This window comes from Hyla sarda, chromosome 1 (genome assembly GCF_029499605.1).
Source record: "Hyla sarda isolate aHylSar1 chromosome 1, aHylSar1.hap1, whole genome shotgun sequence".
NCBI lineage: Eukaryota > Metazoa > Chordata > Amphibia > Anura > Hylidae > Hyla > Hyla sarda.
Window position 1 is genome coordinate 322872802 of NC_079189.1, and position 23286 is coordinate 322896087.

A 23286-nucleotide genomic window follows, 5' to 3' on the forward strand; every position below is an offset into this window, starting at 1 on the left:
TTACCAAAAAATGTTACCACTGTTAAAGTAGAATATGTCACGAAAAAACTATCTCGGAATCAGAATGATAACTAAAAGCATTCCAGAGTTATTAATGTTTAAAATGACAGTGGTTAGATGTGCAAAAAATGGCCGGGTCCTAAGGTGTAAAATGGCTGGGTCCTTAAGGGGTTAAAGAAGACTGTATGCATATAAAATTCCATGTTGTATTTTCTCTTTCTGAGCTGTGCAGGAAGATCTGTGTTAGAGAGGCTGATTCAACCCACTTTTGTGTTCTACTGGCTTTTGCAGACGAAGAGGAGGAGGGGAATAAAGAAGATTTCCTCCCTCCTTTACTAGAACCAGATGAGACCAGCATTTAGCCCAGCTGACTAGAAACAATCCTCCATAACTGTACTTTGCATGGTGAGTATTCATTCTTAGTATCTCTCATATCTATAGCAATCTAGCCACACATTTCCAGAGTCACAGGAAGCATTATTTGTCATTTGTCTCATTGTGATATGGCATTCTGTTATGCACTGTATTCAGGCAGCCAGAATGTTTCATGCAGTGAATTAGGTCGTGCTCACCATTTTGTCACAACTGCAGTCGGCACCTCCAGGATGTCACAGTTATTACTTAGGGATTACAAAGGATAAAGTAGATTCTTCTGTAAGCATGCACTGAATAATAAGTTTAGGATTTCATAGCTACAATATGGGTTAAAGCAGATTAACAATTTAAACAGGGCATAAGAAGGCCACAAGGTTAGCAGATATTTGTCAGTTTTGGCAGGACATCTACCTGTATGTTGGTGGCTTTGCTCCATCCATATTCATTTACATTTATTGTACCCGTCATTTAAAAAATAAAAAATAAATGGATATGTCACAGACATTTCAAAAGTTTTGATCAGTCAGGGTCTCAGTGCTAAGACCTTCACCAATTAGGAGAATGAGCGAGGAGAAGCACAAGGTAGCATGTTTCACTTTCCAGCTTACAGCGATCTTCAACTAGCTTTTCTGGAGACATAGGGGGACATTTATCAAAGCATTTAGTAGATTTTTTTTGCTTAAAATTGTTGCAAAAAAGTCGCAAGTGCGACTACTCTCTTTTTTCTGCAACTTTTTGATTGTGCAGTGTCCTAAGCTAAAAATAAAAATCTTGCTTACCAAAGCAAAATTTTATTTTTGACTTGCAGTGGTCAGAGATTTATCAAGTGCGAAAGTCGCAAAAAAGTCGCATGGCATGAAAAAAACGTACTAAATTTACTCCAGCTCAGACATGGAGCGGAAAAAGCCACTAACAAAGCAAAAAAAAATAATTGCTTATGTGAAAGAAATGTATCAACAGGCTGAAACCAGTTGATAAATACGTTGCACATAAGCAAAAAAAAATTAAGAAAAAAATAACTAAAAAAAGGAATACATAAGCAAACATTGATAAATATCCCCATGGTGTTCAGCTTTGCTGGTCTCTGCAAACAGTCTACTTCCGCAGCAGCATCCCACCTCAGCCAGTGATTGGCAAACAGCACTGTCTGTTCCCCTGGCTGTAGGCGTTGCAGCTCAGGGGAAAGCAGAGTCACCGGTTGTGGACAAAACAACCTGATACCAGAGCTACGAGGAAGCAGAGGAACCAGTGAGTTAAAGTGTTTGTTACTTTATTAGCCAGCCTGGGGACAATAGAAAAATAATACATTTTACAAGACAATCCCTTTAACAGTTGTTCCTCAGGAGATTGGGGTAGATGACGCAAACCTTGTGCAGAGGAACAGTGTTCATAGCAACCAATCAGATTTAAGCTTTAGAGCTGGAATCTGGTTGCAGCAGGCATCTACTCTACTATTTCTATGCAAAAGGTTTTAGGCGTCCTCCTGTTTCTCATAAATATCTATGGCTTGGTGACGTTTCTAAATATCTTTGTTTGCGGTCCATCTGAACATCCCGACATGCCGGCGTTCCCTGCGTCCCTGCATTTTGCAGATTGCTAAGATCATGTGACACCAGATTATCGGAACTCACAGATGGACCGCAAACGTCATCAGGGGGCTGGCTTTTCAGGAAAGACAAGAAGCCAAGCCCCCAGAAACAAGATACTGTCTCGAGACGCAAAGGATCGCAGAATAGGTTAGAGACAAGCGTCATCAATACCAGAACAGAAGGTTGAACCAGGAGGACCATATTAAGCTGAAAAAGTGGACGATCCGTGGCAGAGCTGTACAGCAAGTAAATGTAAAACAAACATGACTTTTTATAATAAGCTGGATAGTTAAGAGTTAGTTTATCCCGAAATATCCCTTTACTATAGCCCTATGACATCGGAGTACTTGAGCAGAGCATCTCCTTGTCTAGTACAGTTTCTAGTCATAAAGGATCACTTGTTGTGGAGGGAAAACCTCTGTATTGTTATTCGAAGAGTTTATGAGTAAAACGTGCTGCCCATTGCAAGTACAACAAGAACATATTATAGTAGGCAGAATAACATATGGAAATTTATATTCAGCTTTGCCACTAAACTTTCAGCTAATATAATCCTTTTAAATATGGAAGCTATATTCAGTAATGTGTTTTTTCTTTTCTAGTGCAGCCATGTTCCGTTTTCAGGATCGCTGCCGTTCTTCAGTTTTACGTTATTTTGCATCTTATTATTCTGTAACCAGAGTAGAGAAGCCTTTGGAGAAAGTGCATTACACAAAACTGTTCATAAACAATGAATGGCACAATGCAGTCAGTGGAAAGACATTTCCAACTGTGGACCCATCTACTGGAAGAACCATCGCTCAGGTTGCAGAAGCAGACAAGGTTGATGTGGATCTTGCAGTTGATGCTGCAAAGCAGGCTTTTAAGCTGGGGTCTCCCTGGCGCTGTATGGATGCGTCACACAGAGGTCAGCTTTTGAACCGTCTTGCAGACCTTATAGAAAGAGATAGAGTGTACCTGGCCTCTTTGGAAACCCTGGATAATGGTAAACCTGTTTCAATGTCTTATAATATGGATGTTGGTGAAACAATCAAGATTTATAGGTATTTTGCAGGGTTTGCAGACAAATTGCATGGAAAGACTATCCCTATAGATGGAAATTACTTTTGTTATACACGACATGAACCAGTAGGTGTTTGTGGACAAATAATTCCGTGGAATTTTCCATTGGTAATGCAGAGCTGGAAACTTGCACCAGCACTAGCCACTGGGAACACAGTTGTCATGAAAGTCGCTGAGCAAACACCACTCTCTGGTTTATACATAGCATCCTTGATAAAAGAAGCTGGATTTCCTCCTGGTGTAGTGAACATTTTAACTGGCTATGGGCCTACAGCAGGGGCAGCAATAGCAAGACACATGGACATTGATAAAGTCGCCTTCACAGGCTCCACCAAAGTTGGCCACCTAATTCAAAAAGCGGCTGGTGAATCAAATCTCAAAAGAGTAACTCTGGAACTTGGTGGGAAGAGCCCATGTATTGTCCTAGAAGATGCAGACCTGGATCAAGCAGTAAAGCAATGTAATGAAGCTCTGTTCTTTAATATGGGTCAGTGCTGCGCGGCAGGCTCCAGGACCTACGTTCAAGAATCTATTTACAATGAATTTATAGAACGCTCCATTGAGAAAGCCAAAGCAATAAAAGTTGGAGACCCCTTTGAATTTGACACAGAACATGGTCCACAAATAGATAAAAAACAATTTGACAAAATATTTGACTATATTAAAAGTGGTAAAAAGGAAGGTGCTAAACTCATGTGTGGTGGAGAGCGCTATGGTGATGAAGGCTTTTTTATCAAGCCAACTGTATTTGCAGATGTCCAGGATAACATGAGAATGGCAAGGGAAGAAATATTTGGCCCTGTACAACAGATATTTAAATTTGGAAAGACAGAAGAAGTCATTAATAGAGCGAATGACTCAAAATACGGATTGGCAGCAGGTATATTTACTAAAGACATAGACAAGGCAATGCACCTTACTCAAGCATTACAAGCTGGCACAGTGTGGGTCAATACGTATAATACTCTGGGATGTCAGACACCATTTGGCGGCTATAAAGAATCAGGAAATGGAAGAGAGCTTGGAGAAGATGGACTAAGAGCTTATACAGAAGTGAAATGTGTGACAATAAAAATCCCACAAAAGAATTCTTAGTGAGTTATAGAATTGTTTAGAAAGGGTATGCAGAAATGTAAAACTTGTACAATTCTATAGTTCATCTAAATTACAAGCAGTAGAAATGTTATTGGAATAGGAACATTACTCCCACTACTGATATATTTTTTAGTATTTTTCATTACCATTATGGATTCTATACTTAAGTACTAAAATTATTTGTGTAGAAAGGGTTTTTAATATATCTTAGACTGCTCTGGTTTTATACTTTAGGACCAGGAAAAGGACTGCTTTTTATCTTCTTCAAATACTAATCAGGTGCAGCCCAATGAATTCTCCATGTGTCTCTGTCTTCGAAAGGGAGAGGAATAAAAGTAGTCATACACTTTGAATGAGTTTTGTCTGAGTTATCTTTCTCTTCCTCAACATACACATAAATGTTCAGGAAGGCCGATTAAAGCACTGGCGGATCTCTTCCAGAACAATACGGTTGAGCAGTAAAAATCTAACACGCCAGGCCGTTATCTTCACATCATCTGTCGAAGGGCAGTCAGGGGGCTACCACACATTTTAGATAGTAGGCTGACTTATGAGTGGAATATCAAAATGCAGAGTTCTAATTATGATCCAGAAGGATATAGATACTCTAGAGGGAGTTTAGAGAAGAGCTACTAAACTAGTACATGGATTGCAGGATAAATCTTACCAGGAAAGGTTAAAGGACCTTAACATGTATAGCTTGGAAGAAAGAAGAGACAGAGGGGATATGATAGAAAGGAATAAATACATAAAGGGAATCAACATGGTAAAGGAGGAGAGCATATTTAAAAGAAGGAAAACTACCACAAGAGGACATAGTTTTAAATTAGAGGGGCAAAGGTTTAAAAGTAATATCAGTAAGTATTATTTTACTGAGAGAGTAGTGGATGCATGGAATAACCTTCCTGCAGAAGTGGTCGCTGTAAATACAGTGAAGGAGTTTAAACATGCATGAGATAAGCATAAGGCTATCCTTCATATAAGATAGTGCCAGGGACTATTGATAGGATTCAGATTATTGGGCAGACTAGATGGGCCAAATGGTTCTTATCTGCCGACACATTCTATGTTTCTATGTAATAGCTATGGTTGTATTAGAAAGGCTGAATGAGCCCAATATAAGAACTGATCTGCAAAATTGGCACTTGTTTACACAGCCTATTACACAGCTTAATATTAGGCAGAAAGGGCCATATGAATGGTTGCTGTATCATTTGTGTGACCCTTTACTTCTCTCATTTATCCGATGCACATGCCCTATTACAAAGGTTGATGTGCAGATGATTAAAACATTTTTTGGAACCTGTCAAAACACAGTTAAGAAATCAGCTGATCATTGGGATTATTACACAGGGAAATTATTAGCCTATTGGACCAATAATCATCCTGTGTAATAGGGTCTTTAGGAGAGCTGACATGTCACCTTTAGAAGGACAAAGCAGGTTATATTCCAATGCACAGCAAATGTAAGGTTTACTGTCTATTTGCCCCTAGACAACTCAAGGCGTTCAAGTACGCCCTTGCTGTCTGGGCCTTAATGTACCAGGGCAGACATGTATGCCCTGAAGCGATAAGTGAATATGAAGCTTTACAGTAGCCAGGCACCACTAATGATGAGCAGTGGCAATTCTGCCTTTATCCGTCATGAACCCTTTAGATGCCATGATCAATGCCAATCATGGCATCTAAAGGAAGAAAATCTGGGAACCTGTATGTTCAGAGCACTATGAATATTAAAATAGAGGCAAAGGTCCCCTTACCAACTTCCTGCTGCCAGAGCCAGGTTGTATCAGTAGCACGCGGATCTCACTGTTCAATGTAATGCAATAGCATTCTAATGATTGCATATAATAGTCCCTATAAGGACTTAAAAAGTGTAAATAATCAAATCCTTTCTCCTAATAATAAGTATTTTCTCTTCTAAAAATTATAAACATATTTAGTATCGTTGTGTACAGTCTGATCTAATATAATATGTTTATGATATTGCACAGTTAACAGTGGAAATGTAAAAAAATACAAAACGCTATAAATGCAGATTTTTGATCACTTCATATATCATACAAAAAACCATAAGTGCACTTTGTAAAAAGAAAACCCCCAAAACTTGCAAAATTGTGGGTTTTTTTCAATTTCCCCCCACAAATAATATTTTCTTTTTTTGCTTTGCCGTACATCTTATGGTGTCATTACAAAGTTAAAAAGTAAAATTAGTTGCACAGACAACAAGCCCTTAAAAGGCTTTGCCCTCAAGGCACAAAATGGCTGTGTCTTTAAGGGGTTAATAAATTATGACATTCTGCAGAACACGCGTTATGTAGCCAAATATGTTATCCCAATGAATGAAAACTAGCATTTTATTATTAATAACATTGCTGGTTATGTACAGGGTGGACCATTTCTATGGATACACCTTAAAAAAATGGGAATGGGTGGTGATATTAACTTCCTGTTTGTGACACATTAGTATATGTGAGGGGGGAACTTTTCAAGATGGGTGGTGACCATGTCGGCCATTTTGAAGTCGGACATTTTGAATCCAACTTTAGTTTTTTCAATAGGAAGAGGGTCATGTGACACATCAAACATATTGAGAATTTCACAAGAAAAACAATGATGTGCTTGGTTTTAACATAACTTTATTCTTTCATGAGTTATTTACAAGTTTATGACCACTTATAAAATGTGTTCAATGTGCTGCCCATTGTGTTGGATTGTCAATGCAACCCTCTTCTCCCACTCTTCACACACTGATAGCAACACCGCAGGAGAAATGCTAGCACAGGCTTCCAGTATCCATAGTTTCAGGTGCTGCAGAATGGGCAAAACAAAAATTGGAACAGGACCCTCAGTTTACGCAGAAGATTTTGTTCAGTGATGAGGCAAACTTTTATGTGAATGGTGAAGTTAACAAACAAAGCCACCGCTATTGGTCTAACACTAACCCACATTGGATAGATCCCTCCAAGACTGTTGGAACACAAAAATTGATAGTATGGTGTGGTATATGGGGTACAAAGATAGTGGGGCCATGCTTTATCAATGGAAACCTCAAGGCCACTGGATATGCGAAATTGCTACATGATGATGTGTTTCCCTCTTTATGCACTGAAGCTGGCACATTCCCTGATGGTGCACCACCACATTATGGGTGTCAGGTCCGAGCATTCCTAGATGAACAGTTTCCTGGAAAGTGGATTGGTTGTCATGGGCCAGTTGAATAGCCCCCAAGGTCTCCCGATCTGACTCCCTTAGACTTTTATCTTTGGGGTCATCTGAAGGCAATTGTCTATGCTGTGAAGATACAAGATGTGCAGCACCTGAAACTACAGATACTTGAAGCCTGTGCTAGCATTTCTCCTGCGATGTTGCTATCAGTGTGTGAAGAGTGGAAGAAGAGGGTGGCATTGACAATCCAACACAATGGGCAGCACATTGAACACATTTTATAAGTGGTCAGAAACTTGTAAATAACTCATGAAAGAATAAAGTTATGTTAAAACCAAGCACATCATTGTTTTTCTTGTGAAATTCCCAATAAGTTTGATGTGTCACACGAACCTCTTCCTATTGAAAAAAACTAAATTTGGATTCAAAATATCCGACTTCAAAATGTCCACCATGGTCACACCCATCTTGAAAAGTTTCCCCCCTCACATATACTACTGTGCCACAAGCAGGAAGGTAATATCACCAACCATTCCCATTTTATTAAGGTGTATCCATATAAATGGCCCACCCTGTAGTATATAATACCCCTTATAGTATATAATGGCCCTTATTTACTAAGAGTGGAGTGTAGGTTTCTTTGTGGGTTTTAATTCCCTACAATTTATTTTCCATTGTATTTATTTAGGTTTCCCTACATTTTCCACTTTCCCTACACTTTGCTTTTTTTACACATGCTCTGATCTGTCTGGTTTTCCTCAGCTGAAATCCACCACATTTTATGTGGAAACCTTAGTAAATATGTTGGGTTTTTGTGAAAATGTCGGGAACGCGCCCCTTTTCGTAGGCCATGCCCCCTTTCCCTGGAGGCCACGCCCTTTTGAGGTTTTGTTAGCAAAATGGAGAGTATGTTGGGGTTTTTTCAATTCTGGCGCAAATTCTGGCGCAGACAGAATTTCTGGTGCAATGCAACAGAATCTGGCGCACAACCCTACAAAACATGTCTGGTTTGCAATAGTAAATGAGGGCCAATATCTTTATAGTATATGCTATATTAGACAATATATACTATAAATAGGCATTATATACCATATACTTTAAGGGGTTTTATATGCTTTAAGGGGCTTTATTATATACTATAAGGGGCTATATTATATATTAGAAAGGACATTATTATTATTATTATTTCCTTTATAATATATAATAATGCCCCTTATAGTATATAGTATATAAAAAGTAGGGATCGACCGATATCGATTCTTTAGGGCCGATACCGATGATCTGTCACCTTTCAGGCCGATAGCTGATAACTTATTCCGGTATAAGTTATCGGCTATTTCAAACCCCCTCCCCCCCCCCCCCCGCCAGGGCAGAAGCCATTGCAGATCAATGATTCAAAGCGGGTGCTTTAAATCAATGAATTGCAGCGGCTTTTGTGGTGCCAGAGACCGCCGACGCTGCCCGCTTCTCTCCCCCTGCCTGTCCTGAGTCTAACCACCACAGTCTCCCCATCGCCTCCCCCACATCCTCTGCCCACATACCGCTGCCGCTGCCCCATTGCCTCCCCCATCCTCTGGTCAAATGCCGCTGCCCCATCGCCTCCCCCCATTCTCTGCCCACATACCGCCGCCGCCCCATCGCCTCACCCCATCCCGGTGTTATAATTACCTGTTTCCGGGGGTCCGCGATCCTTCTGGCTCTGTCGGCGTTCTGCGCTGTCACTGTGCGCACTGACGGTGACGTTGCGTTGGGGACGTCACTCGTCATTACGCAGCGCAGTGCACAGCAATAGCGCAGGAGCCAGAAGGATCGCAAACCCCCGGGAACAGGTAATTATAAAACCGGGGATGGGGGGAGGCAATGGGGCAGCGGCGGCGGTATGTGGGCAGAGGATGGGGGGAGACAATGGGGCAGTGGCGGCGATGGTCGTTTCTGGCTGGGGGGGCGGGGTGGGGGGCGGGGCATTATCGGCATATCGGCAAGGTAATTGCCGATAATGATAATGTCCAAAATCGCGATTATCGGCCGATAATATCGGCCAAACCGATAATCGGTTGATCCCTAATAAAAAGTGCCTTATAGTATATAAAACCCCTTATAGTATATAGTATGTAATGCCCTTTATAGTATATAATGCCAAATATAGCATATACTATAAGGGTTATTATATACTATACGGGGCTTTATTATATACTATAGAGGGCGTTATTATTATGATAAACTATAAGGAGCATTATTATATAATATAAGCAACATTTTTATTATATAATGCCCCTATAATAATAATAATGCCCCATATATATATATAATGCCTCTTATGGTATATACTATAGGGGGCATTATTTTTATTATATACTATAAAGGGCTTTATTATATACTATAAGAGGTATTATTATTATATAATGCCCCTTATAGTATACAATGCCTTTTATAGTATATAATAATGTGCCTTATAGTATATAATAAAAATAATTGCCCCTTATAGTACATCCGGCAGGGGGAGGGGGAGGAACTGCTGCTACCTAATATGGGGGAACTGCCGCTGCCTAATATTGGGGAACTGCCGCTGCCTAATATGCGGGAACTGCCGCTGCCTAATAGGGAGGAACTGCCGCTGTCTAATATGGGGAAACTACCACTGCCTGCCATGAGGGAACTGCTGCTGCCTACCATGGGGAAAACTGATGCTGCCTAATATGGGGGACTCTGCTGCCTTCTATGGGGGACACTGCTACCTAGTATGGGGGGCACTACTGTCTACTGTGGGGGACACTGCCGCCTACTATGGGGGTACTGCTGCCTAATATGAGGATGCTACTGCCTACTATGGGGCTACTGCTGCCTAATATGGGGACACATACAATCACCATGAAACGGACAGCTGGTGTAAAACACCTATGGGTGGCTACCTTGTGTCTAGCTAAAGGCTCCATACTCTCCAACTATATAGACCAATTCACATGCAGAAAAACGACACTTCACAGGGATTGCGTTATATGTCCACTTTTATCCAAGGCTTATTCACTTCATGTATGAAGTGCCTACTGTGGGGAACCTGCTGACCACTACATGGGGGGGAGGGATCTGCCACCAAATATGGGGGGAATCTGCCGCTCACTATGGAGGGGAATCTGCTGCCTACTATAAAGGGGATTCTACTGCCTACCTAATGTGGGGAAATCTGCTGCTAACCTAATGTGGGGGTCTTCTGCTGCCTACCTAATGTGGGGGACATTATTACAGTTTGGGGCATTATAGTTATTGGAAAAGTCTGGAGCCTAAAATGTTTTTTTTTTCTCGCCATGTTCTCTAGAGATGAGTCGTAGCCGGAAGAAATCATCATGACGTTTGAGCTGGAGAAGAGAAAGGAAAGGGAAGTATGCCGATCTGACTAGACGTCACCTGATATAACTGTATGTAATCACTTATATGGTCTGTAGTGTAATGATGGGGGTTGTTGTCAGTCACCTGATATAACTGTATGTATTCACTTATATGGTTTGTAGTGGTAATGATGGGGGTTGTTATCAGTCTCCTAAACGTCCTTCTAAACTTAGATCACAGACTGACAACATTATTGCTGTTAAGAGGTATTCCCATTCTGCAGGTGCAGGCGTGGTTAGGGGCGTGGACGTGAGTGTGGGAATGGGCATGGCTTGTCCCTCATAGCGCTCAGAAAAAGTTGGGAGGTATGCGGCTGTGAAGTGCTGGCTGTGGCGTGTGATGGCTATAACCATGGCTCCAGTTTGATCCCGATCCGGTGCCCCGCAGATGTCCGGTTTTATGCACCTTGAATAAAAGAAATCTTGCACCTACTGTAAACGTGAGTGCCTTCTTACTCTCTTCTTGTACTCTCACAATTGGCTTCTCGGCTCTACATAGGAGAAGCAACGCTGACAGCAATGCAGGTGTCCGTACCTCCATGTATGCCGCATAAGCTCTATCAGCAAGATTGATTTCAATATAAAACAGAATTGAGAGGCTCACACTAATAAATAAATTTATATACCGAGGTAGCCTGTGTTGCACGTACCCATCGTGCTGAAAAAATGGAAATAGAAGAACAGTCCTCTAGGTATATAAATGTAGGTAATTACACGAGATATGACCAGTAATATTGCAAAGAATTTAATATTAGTAGATTAAAATACACATATCATGTATACCGACAGGGCCCCTGCTGGAAATACCAAATGAAAAAAATAGATAAAATATAAAAATAAAGATGATAAAAATAATAATGTGGACTTCAGGATCACCTGTATCTATTTAGAAGTGCAGAATAATGCTGAGTTAGATCAATATCCCAATGTGATGGTACGGATCCCCTGTGATCACAGGTCTCCGTTGCAGTATGGGCAATTCGCTGTATTTATGGAAGTGTAGATAGAAATATAGATGAAAATCGGTGCACTACACCACTCACCACCCATAAAGTCTCCGTGTCTGAGGGGCGCGCAATGTCCTAGCAGTCTGGCACGGGCCAGCAGCCGGCCTGGTGGAGGACTGCGTGGGTATTGATGTTAGCGTCCTGACTGGAGTGGCACAGATGGGCAGCTGTGCAGTGTCCTCGTGGAGGCATTCGAGGAGAGCGCGCGCTGCTGCAGTGGTCCAGAGATGGAGGGGTTGCAGCTGTTGAAAATATGCAATTGGAGAAATAGTCCGTGTACAGTCTATTTGCAGGGTGGTATGAGATCTGATGGTCCTTTGAATGCCTAACGCGTTTTGGGGTTGTCCCCTTCTTCAGTGGCGATGTATGTTGAATCCTACATTTGGTTGGATTTATATAGGGAACCGCCAGTGATTGACAGCTGTCTGAGTTGCAAAGATTGATTTCACTGTGAAGGGTATCAATGCCGACTGCTGTATCTATTTTGGCAATAATAATAATGTCCCATATATATATAATGCCCCTTATAGTATGTACTAAAGCCCCTTACAGTATATAATGCTCTTGTAGCATATACTATAAGGGGCATTGTATACTATAAAAGGCATAATATTCATTAAAAGACATTATATACTTTACGGGGCATTATATAATACTGATATTTATAATAATTCCCCAAATAGTATATAATAATGCCTCTTCTGTCTTCATCATGGACGGGGCTGACAGTGAGTGGCTCCATTGAGAGCCATGATATATTTTTATGACCTACATTTATTTATCATATGTGCAGGCCCGTTGCTACATGACAGGCAAACCAAGCAATTGCTTGGGGCCCCGAGCTGGCTGGAGGGCCCCGAGCAGAGCCGGTGCTTGCCCATCCTGTAGCGACGGGGCAATTCCCCCCATCACTATTAAGGACATCCCTGTGTCCCGAAAAATCTTTTTTGGACACAAGGATGCCCTGGTTACCTGTGTGCGGCCGCCGGCCCCGCGTTAACTTTAAAAATGCACGTGGGGCCGACGTGAAGTAGCGCACGCAGGGACATCACTGACGTCCCGTGTGTGCGCCCATGGCAACAGAGCGGAGCGGAGCGGTGAGGAGGACGCGCGCGCATGGTAGGTAAGTGACCAGTGGGCACGTCATCTTCAGTATTCCGACCTCCGCTCCAGGGTTACGATCATAGGCTATGGGCCATAGCAGTAGATCGTGACCCCGGAGCGGTGATCGGAATAACTGAAGTGGGGCAGTAAACAGGCATACAGCCTCCAGACATACACTGTATAAGGCTGAAGGCTGTATGTCTGTGGGGGGAACATACTGCACCTAATGTGGGGGACTATATACTGCATCTAATGTGGGGGAACTATATACTGCGCCTAATGTGGGGGAATATATACTGTACCTAATGTGGGGGACTATGTACTGCACCTAATGTGGGGGACTATGTACTGCACCTAATGTGGGGGAACTATACTGCACCTAATGTGGGAGAACTATACTGCACCTAAAGTGGGGGACTATATACTGCACCTAATGTGGGGGACTATATACTGCACCTAATGTGGGAGAGCTATACTGCACCTAATGTGGGGGAGCTATACTGCACCTAATGTGGGGGAGCGATTCTGCACCTAATGTGGGGGGAGCTATTCTGCACCTAATGTGGGGGACTATATATTGCACCTAATGTGGGGAACTATATACTGCACCTAATGTGGGGAACTATATACTGCACCTTATGTGGGGAACTATATACTGCACCTAATGTGGGGAACTATACTGCACATAATGTGGGGGACCTATATTGCACCTAATGTGGGGGAACTATACTGCACCTAATGTGAGGGAGCTATACTGCATCTAATGTGGGGGGAACTCTGCTGCACCTAATGTGGGGGGAACTCTGCTGCACCTAATGTGGGGGGAACTTTGGTGCACCAAATGTGGGGGGAACTCTGCTGCAACTTATGTGGGGGGAACACTGCCTACCTAATGTGGGGGGGAACTCTACCGCACCTAATGTGGGGGAACTCTGCCTACCTAATGTGGGGGGAACACTGCCGCACCTAATGTGGGGAGAACTCTGCCGCACCTAATGTGGGGGAACTCTGCTGCACCTAATGTGGGGGGAACTCTGCTGCACCTAATGTGGGGGGAACTCTGCTGCACCTAATGTGGGGGACTATATACTGCACCTAATGTGGGGGAACTATATACTGCACCTAATGTGGGGGACTATGCACTGCACCTAATGTGGGGGACTATGTACTGCACCTAATGTGGGGGAACTATACTACACCTAATGTGGGGGAACTATACTGCACCTAATGTGGGGGAACTGTACTGCACCTAATGTGGGGGAACTGTACTGCACCTAATGTGAGGGAACTATACTGCACCTAATGTGGGGAACTGTACTGCACCTAATGTGGGGAACTATACTGTGCCTAATGTGGAGAACTATACTGCACCTAATGTGGAGAACTATACTGCACCTATTGTGGGGGAGCTATACTTCACCTAATGTGGGGAAGCTACACTGCACCTAATTTGGGGGAGCTATACTGCACGTAATGTGGGGGAGCTATACTGCACTTATGGTGGGGAACTATACAGCACCTAATGTGGGGGAGCTATACTGCACCTAATGTGGGGGAGCTATACTGCACCTAATGTGGGGGAGCTATACTGCACCTAATGTGGGGGAGCTATTCTGCACCTAATGTGGGGGAGCTATTCTGCACCTAATGTGGGGGACTATATATTGCACCTAATGTGGGGAACTATACACTGCAACAAAACAACGTAGTCTCAAGGTGATAACAGGTGCTCAACCCCAAGTGCAATTGTGCACTATACACTGCACCTAATGTGGGGAACTATATACTGCACCTAATGTGGGGAACTATATACTGCACCTAATGTGGGGAACTATATACTGCACCTTATGTGGGGAACTATATACTGCACCTAATGTGGGGAACTATACTGCACATAATGTGGGGGAACTATATTGCACCTAATGTAGGGGAACTATACTGCACCTAATGTGAGGGAGCTATACTGCATCTAATGTGGGGGGAACTCTGCTGCACCTAATGTGGGGGGAACTCTGCTGCACCTAATGTGGGGGGAACTTTCGTGCACCAAATGTGGGGGGAACTCTGCTGCAACTTATGTGGGGGGAACACTGCCTACCTAATGTGGGGGGGTACTCTGCCGCACCTAATGTGGGGGAACTCTGCCTACCTAATGTGGGGGGAACACTGCCGCAACTAATGTGGGGAGAACTCTGCCGCACCTAATGTGGGGGAACTCTGCTGCACCTAATGTGGGGGGAACTCTGCTGCACCTAATGTGGGGGGAACTCTGCTGCACCTAATGTGGGGGACTATATACTGCACCTAATGTGGGGGAACTATACTGCACCTAATGTGGGGGAACTGTACTGCACCTAATGTGGGGGGAACTGTACTGCACCTAATCTGAGGGAACTATACTGCACCTAATGTGGGGAACTATACTGTGCCTAATGTGGAGAACTATACTGCACCTAATGTGGAGAACTATACTGCACCTAATGTGGGGGAGCTATACTTCACCTAATGTGGGGAAGCTATACTGCACCTAATTTGGGGGAGCTATACTGCACGTAATGTGGGGGAGCTATACTGCACCTATTGTGGGGAACTATACGGCACCTAATGTGGGGGAGCTATACTGCACCTAATGTGGGGGAGCTATACTGCACCTAATGTGGGGGAGCTATACTGCACCTAATGTGGGGGAGCTATTCTGCACCTAATGTGGGGGAGCTATTCTGCACCTAATGTGGGGGACTATATATTGCACCTAATGTGGGGAACTATTCACTGCAACAAAACAAAACAACGTAGTCTCAAGGTGATAACAGGTGCTCAACCCCAAGTGCAATTGTGCACTATACACTGCACTTAATGTGGGGAACTATATACTGCACCTAATGTGGGGAACTATATACTGCACCTAATGTGGGGAACTATATACTGCACCTTATGTGGGGAACTATATACTGCACCTAATGTGGGGGAACTATATTGTACCTAATGTGGGGGAACTATACTGCACCTAATGTGGGGGAACTATACTGCACCTAATGTGGGGGAGCTATACTGCATCTAATGTGGGGGGAACTCTGCTGCACCTAATGTGGGGGAACTCTGCTGCACCAAATGTGGGGGAACACTGCCTACCTAATGTGGGGGGAATACTGCCGCTCCTAATGTGGGGAGAACTCTGACGCACCTAATGTGGGGGGAACTCTGCTGCACCTAATGTGGGGGGAACTCTGCAGCACCTAATGTGGGGGGAACTCTGCTGCACCTAATGTGGGGGGAACTCTGCTGCACCTAATGTGGGGGGAACTTTGGTGCACCAAATGTGGGGGGAACTCTGCTGCAACTTATGTGGGGGGAACACTGCCTACCTAATGTGGGGGGGAACTCTGCTGCACCTAATGTGGGGGAACTCTGCATACCTAATGTGGGGGGAACACTGCCGCACCTAATGTGGGGAGAACTCTGCCGCACCTAATGTGGGGGAACTCTGCTGCACCTAATGTGGGGGGAACTCTTCTGCACCTAATGTGGGGGGAACTCTGCTGCACCTAATGTGGGGGACTATATACTGCACCTAATGTGGGGGAACTATATACCGCACCTAATGTGGGGGACTATGTACTGCACCTAATGTGGGGGACTATGTACTGCACCTAATGTGGGGGAACTATACTACACCTAATGTGGGGGAACTATACTGCACCTAATGTGGGGGAACTGTACTGCACCTAATGTGGGGGAACTGTACTGCACCTAATGTGAGGGAACTATACTGCACCTAATGTGGGGAACTGTACTGCACCTAATGTGGGGAACTATACTGTGCCTAATGTGGAGAACTATACTGCACCTAATGTGGAGAACTATACTGCACCTAATGTGGGGGAGCTATACTTCACCTAATGTGGGGAAGCTATACTGCACCTAATGTGGGGGAGCTATACTGCACGTAATGTGGGGGAGCTATACTGCACCTATTGTGGGGAACTATACGGCACCTAATGTGGGGGAGCTATACTGCACCTAATGTGGGGGAGCTATACTGCACCTAATGTGGGGGAGCTATACTGCACCTAATGTGGGGGAGCTATTCTGCACCTAATGTGGGGGAGTATATATTGCACCTAATGTGGGGAACTATACACTGCAACAAAACAACGTAGTCTCAAGGTGATAACAGGTGCTCAACCCCAAGTGCAATTGTGCACTATACACTGCACCTAATGTGGGGAACTATATACTGCACCTAATGTGGGGAACTATATACTGCACCTAATGTGGGGAACTATATACTGCACCTTATGTGGGGAACTATATACTGCACCTAATGTGGGGGAACTATATTGTACCTAAAGTGGGGGAACTATACTGCACCTAATGTGGGGGAACTATACTGCACCTAATTCGGGGGAGCTATACTGCATCTAATGTGGGGGGAACTCTGCTGCACCTAATGTGGGGGGAACTCTGCTGCACCAAATGTGGGGGAACACTGCCTACCTAATGTGGGGGGAATACTGCCGCACCTAATGTGGGGAGAACTCTGACGCACTTAATGTGGGGGGAACTCTGCTGCACCTAATGTGGGGGGAACTCTGCTGCACCTAATGTGGCGGGAACTCTGCTGCACCTTATGTGGGGGGAACTGTGCTGCACCTAACGTGGGGTGAACTGGTTTGCACCTAACGTGGAGGGAACTGTGCTGCACCTAACGTGGGGGGAACTGTGCTGCACCTAACGTGGGGGGAACTGTGCTGCACCTAACGTGGGGGGAACTGTGCTGCACCTAACGTGGGGGGGAACTGTGCTGCACCTAACGTGGGGGGGAACTGTGCTGCACCTAACGTGGGGGAACTGTGCTGCACCTAACGTGGGGTGAACTGGTTTGCACCTAACGTGGGGTGAACTGTGCTGCACCTAACGTGGGGGGAACTGTGCTGCACCTAACGTGGGGAGAACTGTGCTGCACCTAACGTGGGGGGAACTGTGCTGCACCTAATGTGGGGGGAACTGTGCTGCACCTAACGTGGGGGGAACTGTGCTGCACTTAACGTGGGGGGAACTGTGCTGCACCTAATGTGGGGGCCTCGTATCGCTCATGTCGCGCTCCCAGAATTCAAGGGCCGGCGTTACTACGTCCTGATGCCGGCCCTAGAGCGTGACGTGCGTGAACATCAAGGGGGGGGGACTTCATGTCCATTTTGCTTGGGGCCCCCAAATCCCTTCAAACGGCCCTGCATATGTGATGGGGTTAAAAAAAAAAAAAAGCCAAAACAGACCTAAATGGGACGGAAGGTAACGGCAATGTGAACTTAGGCTAAGCCCCTTATGTACTATAAGGGGCTTAAAGGAAATCTGTCATCAGTATCACCCGCACTAACCTTGCTTACAGGCTTGTAGTGCGGGTGATACTGATCAAAATTATACTTACAGCGTCTGGAACCGCCACGCCGTTCCGCGTTTATTTAGCTTTTTCTTCATATGTAAATGAGGTCGTTGGGGCAGGGGCAGAGCTATGGCCACAGCTCCGGGCACCCCTCCGTCATCTTCAGCCAGGCACTCCGCCCAGCTCATCCATATGCATCCATATGCTCACGCGAAAGGTTTACTCTACGGCGGAACGGCTGGACGGTTCGGGATATGGATAGGGGATAAGATGTCTGATCGCGGGGATCCCGCCGCTGGGTACCTCACGATCTCTCCTGCAGCACCCCCTGTCATCTGCTGCACGGAGCGAATGTCGCTCCATGCCTGATGACGGGCAAGACAGGGCTGGAGTATCGTAGACTTGTACCATAGACTTGGTCCATGAGGTCACCATACTCCGGCCCCTGTATTGTGCGTCACCAGGCACTGAGCGAAGTTTGCTCAGTGCAGCACATGACAGGGGTGCTGCAAGAGAGATCGCGGGGGTTCCTATCTTATGCCCTATCCTTTGCATTTTTTGCAAATCTGACCACTGTTACTTAATGCATTAATAACTCTGAGATGCTTTTACTTTTGATTCAGAGAATGTTTTTTATGACATATTCTACTTTATGTTAGTGGTAAATTTTCATCAATACTTGCATCATTTAGAAAAATTTCAAAATGTTATGAAAAATTTTGAAGCTCTCTGCTTGTAAGGAAAATGGCATGCCAAATAAGTTATATATTGATTCACATATACAATATGTCTACTTTATGTTAGCATCATAAAATTGACATGTTTTGACTTTTTGGAGACATTAAAGAGCTTCAAAGTTTAGCAGCAATTTTTTTATTTTTCAAAATAATTTCAAAATCTGAATTTTTCAGGGACAAGTTGAGTTTTAAAGTGAATTTGATGGTCTTTATGTTAGAAATCCCCAATAATGGACCCGATTATGAAAACTGCACCCCTCAAAGTATTTAAAATGACATTCAGCAAGTTTGTTAACCCTTTAGGTGTTTCACAGGAATAGCAGCAAAGTGGAGGAGAAAATTCAAAATCTCCATTTTTCTAAAATGGTTTTTGGGGGGCAAGTCGCATTAAGGAAGCCCCTATGGTACCAGAACAGCAAAAAACCCACATGGCACAATATTTTGGAAACTAGTCCCCTCAAGGAACGTAACAAGGGGTATAGTGAGCCTTAACACCACACAGGTGATTGACAAACTTTCGTCAAAGTGGAATGTCAAAATTTAAAATGCTATATTTTTTTCACAAAAATGCTGGTGTTACCCGAAATTTTTCATTTTCACAAGGGTAAATAATAGAAAATACCCCCAAATTTGGAACACCGTTTCTTCTGAGTAGGGAAATACCCCATATGTGGACGTAAAGTGCTCTGTGGGCACACTATAGGGCTCAGAAGAGAAGGAGCGCCATTGGGATTGTGGAGAGAGAATTTTGTTGGAAGGGAAGTCAGGGGCCATGAGCGTTTACAAAGCCCCAGTGCTGCCAGAACAGTGGACTCCATTTGGTAAACTACACCCCTCACAGAATGTAATTAGGGTGCAGTGAGCATTTACACCCCACTGGCGTTTGACTGATCTTTGGAACAGTGAGCTGTGCAAATAAAAAAAAATTTAGTTTACGGACCACTGTTCAAAAAAATATGTCAAACACCTGTGGGGTGTAAATGCTCACTGCCCCCCTTATTACATTCTGTGAGGTGTGTTTCCAAAATGTGGGGTTACATGTGGGGGGGGCACTGTTCTGGCACCATGGGGGCTCTGTAAACACACATGGCCTTCAATTCCAGCCAATTTCTCTCTCCAAAAAACTGATTTTGCTCCATCTCTTCTGAGAATTGTAGTGCGCCTGCAGAGCACTTTACATCCACATATGGGGTATTTCCTTACTCAGAAGAAATGGGGTTACAAATTTGGGGGTTTTTTTTCTCCTATTATCCCTTGTGGAAATTAAAGATTTGGGGTAACACCAGCATTTTAGTGAAAAAAATCAAATTTTTCATTTTCATGTCCAACTTTAACGTAAATATGTCAAACACTTGTGGGTTGTTAAGGCTCACTATACCCCTTATTACATTCTTTGAGGGGTGTAGTTTTCAAAATGGGGTCACATTTTTTGGGGATTTATGTCAGAACCGCTGCAACTTTTAGCTACCCCTGTGCAAATCGCACCCTTAGGCCTCAAATGTACATACTGCACTCTGGGAGTTGTTGTTTTGCAAAAGCAGGAGGCTCCAATGTAGAAACAGTGCCGTAGGAGACATTCATTATTTTTATTGAGGGGGGGGGCAGTGTACGTGTGTGCATGTTCTATTCTTTATTATGTGTTAGTGTAGTGTAGTGTTTTTAGGGTACAGTCACATGGGTGGGGGTTCACATCGAGTTTCCTGCTGGTACTTTGAGCTGCGGCGGAAAATTTGCCATAGCTCAAACTTGCAGAGGGAAACTTACTGTAAACCCCCACCCATGTGAATGGACCCTGTACATTCACATGGGTGGTGGCAAACCTCCAGCTGTTGCAAAACTACAACTCCTAGCATGCGCTGACAGCTGAAGGTTGAAGTTATTTTTGCAACAGCTGAAGGCATATTGGTGCGGAAACACTAAGTTAGTCTGTTACCTAACTCTGTGTTTCCCAACCAGTGTGCCTCCAGCTGTTGCAAAACTACAACTCCCAGCATGCAGAGATAGCTAAAGGCTGTCCAGGTATGCTCGGACTTGTAATTTTGCAACTAGTGTCCCTCCAGATGTTGCAAAACTACAAGTTACAGCATGCCTGGACAGCATTTAGCTTTTCGTGTTTGCTGGGAGTTGTAGTTTTCCAACCAGTGTGCCTCCAGTTGTTGCAAAACTACAACTCCCAGCATGCACAGACAACCTTTAGTTGTCTGCATGCTGGGAGTTGTAGTTGCAACAACTGGAGGCACGCTGGTTGCAAAACTACAACTCCCAGCATGTGAGCATGCTGGTTATAGTAGTTTTGCAGCAGGTAAAAGCCCACTGGTTGCAAAACTACAACTCACATCATACACGGACAGCTAAAGGCTGTCAGGCATGCTGGGACTTGTAGTATTGCAACAGCTGGAGGGAAACTAGTTCAAAATTACAAGTCCCAGCATGCCTGGACAGCCTTTAGCTATCTGTGCATGCTGTGAATTGTAGTTTTGCAACAGCTGGAGGCTCACATGCTGGGAGTTGTAGTTTTGCAACCAGTGTCCCTCCAGCTGTTGCAAAACTACAAGTTCCAGCATGCCTGGACAGCATTTAGCTGGCCGTGCATGCTGGAAGTTGTAGTTTTACAACAACTGGAGGCACATGTGTTGCAAAACTACAACTCCCAGCATGCGAGCATGCTGTTGGAGTAGTTTTCAGCAGGTAACAGGTTGCAAAACTCTCATCATACACGGGCAGCTAAAGGCTGCCCAGGCATGCTGGGACTCCACCTGTTGCAAAACTACAACAAACAGCATGCTTAAATGCTGGGAGTTGTAGTTTTGCAACCAGTGTGCCTCCAACTAAAGGCTGTCTGTGCATGCTGGGAGTTGTAGTTTTTTAACAGCTGGAGGGACATTGTTGGCAAAACTACAACTCCCAGCATGCTTGGACAGCCTTTAGCTGTCTGTATATGCCTGGAGTTGTAGTTTTGCAACAACTGGAGGCCCACTGGTTGCAAAACTACAACTCCTAGAATACACGGACAGCTAAAGGCTGTCCAGGCATGCTGGGACTTGTAGTTTTGCAACCAGTGTCCCTCCAGCTGTTACAAAACTACCAATTCCAGCATGCCTGGACAGCCTTTAGCTGGCCGTGTATGATGGGAGTTGTAATTTTTCATCCAGTGGGCCTTAACCTGCTGAAAAACTACTACAACCAGCATGCTCACATGCTGGGAGTTGTAGTTTTGCAACCAGTGTGCCTCCAGTTATTGCAAAACTACAACTCCCAGAATGCTCGGACAGCTAAATGCTGTCCAGCCATGCTGGAACTTGTAGTTTTGCAACAGCTGGAGGGACACTAGTTGCAAAATTACAAGACCCAGCATGCCTGGACAGCATTTAGTTGTCTGTGCATGTTGGGAGTTGTTGTTGCAACAACTGGAGGCACACTGGTAGCAAAACTACAACTCTCATTATACAGGGACAGCTAAAGGCTGTCCAGGCATGCTGGGACTTGTAGTTTGCAAACAGTGGGCCTCCACCTGTTGCAAAACTACAGCAAACAGTATGCTCACATGCTGGGAGTTGTAGTTTTGCAACCAGTGTATCTTCAGCTGTTACTGGTTGCAAAACTACAAGTTCCAGCATGCCTGGACAGCATTTAGCTGTCCCTGTATGATGAGAGTTGTAGTTTTGCAACCAGTATGCCTCCAGTTGTTGCAACTACAACTCCCATCATGCACAGACAGCTAAATGCTGTCCAGGCATGCTGGAACTTGTAGTTTTGCAAAAGCTGGGGGGACACTGGTGGCAAAACTACAAGTCCCAGCATGCCTGGACAGCCTTTAGCTGTCTTTACATGCTGGGAGTTGTAATTTTGCAATAACTGGAGGCACACAGATGGCTATGGTCTTCTCTTCCGCCGCGACTTCCCTCTTATCTCCTGCCGGGAGCCGGCTCCACTCCGTCTCCTCCGCGCTCCGGCTGATAGCACTGCTCAGGTCAGTTGTATTGCTGTGCTTGACAGCTACAATACAACTTACCTAGAAGTTTGAAACTCCGCTTTTGGATAACGCATGATCTCGAACACTATGTACAAAGACTAGAGAAACAGTGCGATCTCGCTGAATAACGCAAGATCACGTTGTATCTCTGTCGCAGGGAACCTGTTCAGGCAGGGGAAGCCGGAAACATCTGACTGGGCAGTCTCGCGCTGACTCTTTCCAAAAGTGCCGGCATGAGACAGTATAATATAATGTCTATAGTGGCATTACTATACAGTTCAAATTATGAAACACATTTGGAAAAGAGCTACTTACAGTAAATTATATTAAATTAAATTAAAAAAAAATGGAGAACCGAGGTGATTAGTTCTCTTTAAGGACCAAGGGATAACTGTACTACCTGGTCCCAT

General features: G+C 44.3%; 1 protein-coding gene across 2 annotated transcripts; it reads left to right on the forward strand.

Annotated features, from left to right (window-relative positions):
- The first annotated feature begins 291 nt into the window (after positions 1-291).
- ALDH1B1 (aldehyde dehydrogenase 1 family member B1) lies at positions 292-4468 on the forward strand. Of its 2 annotated transcripts, none has more exons than XM_056519203.1 (2): positions 292-405; positions 2567-4468. In XM_056519203.1, the coding sequence occupies exon 2, from the start codon at positions 2574-2576 to the stop codon at positions 4119-4121; it is 1548 nt and encodes a 515-aa protein (XP_056375178.1). In that variant the 5' UTR covers positions 292-405; positions 2567-2573; the 3' UTR covers positions 4122-4468. The 2 variants fall into 2 exon arrangements, with proteins under 2 accessions (XP_056375178.1, XP_056375188.1); XM_056519213.1 differs by having other exon boundaries at positions 350-405; positions 2572-4468.
- Positions 4469-23286: the final 18818 nt, after the last annotated feature.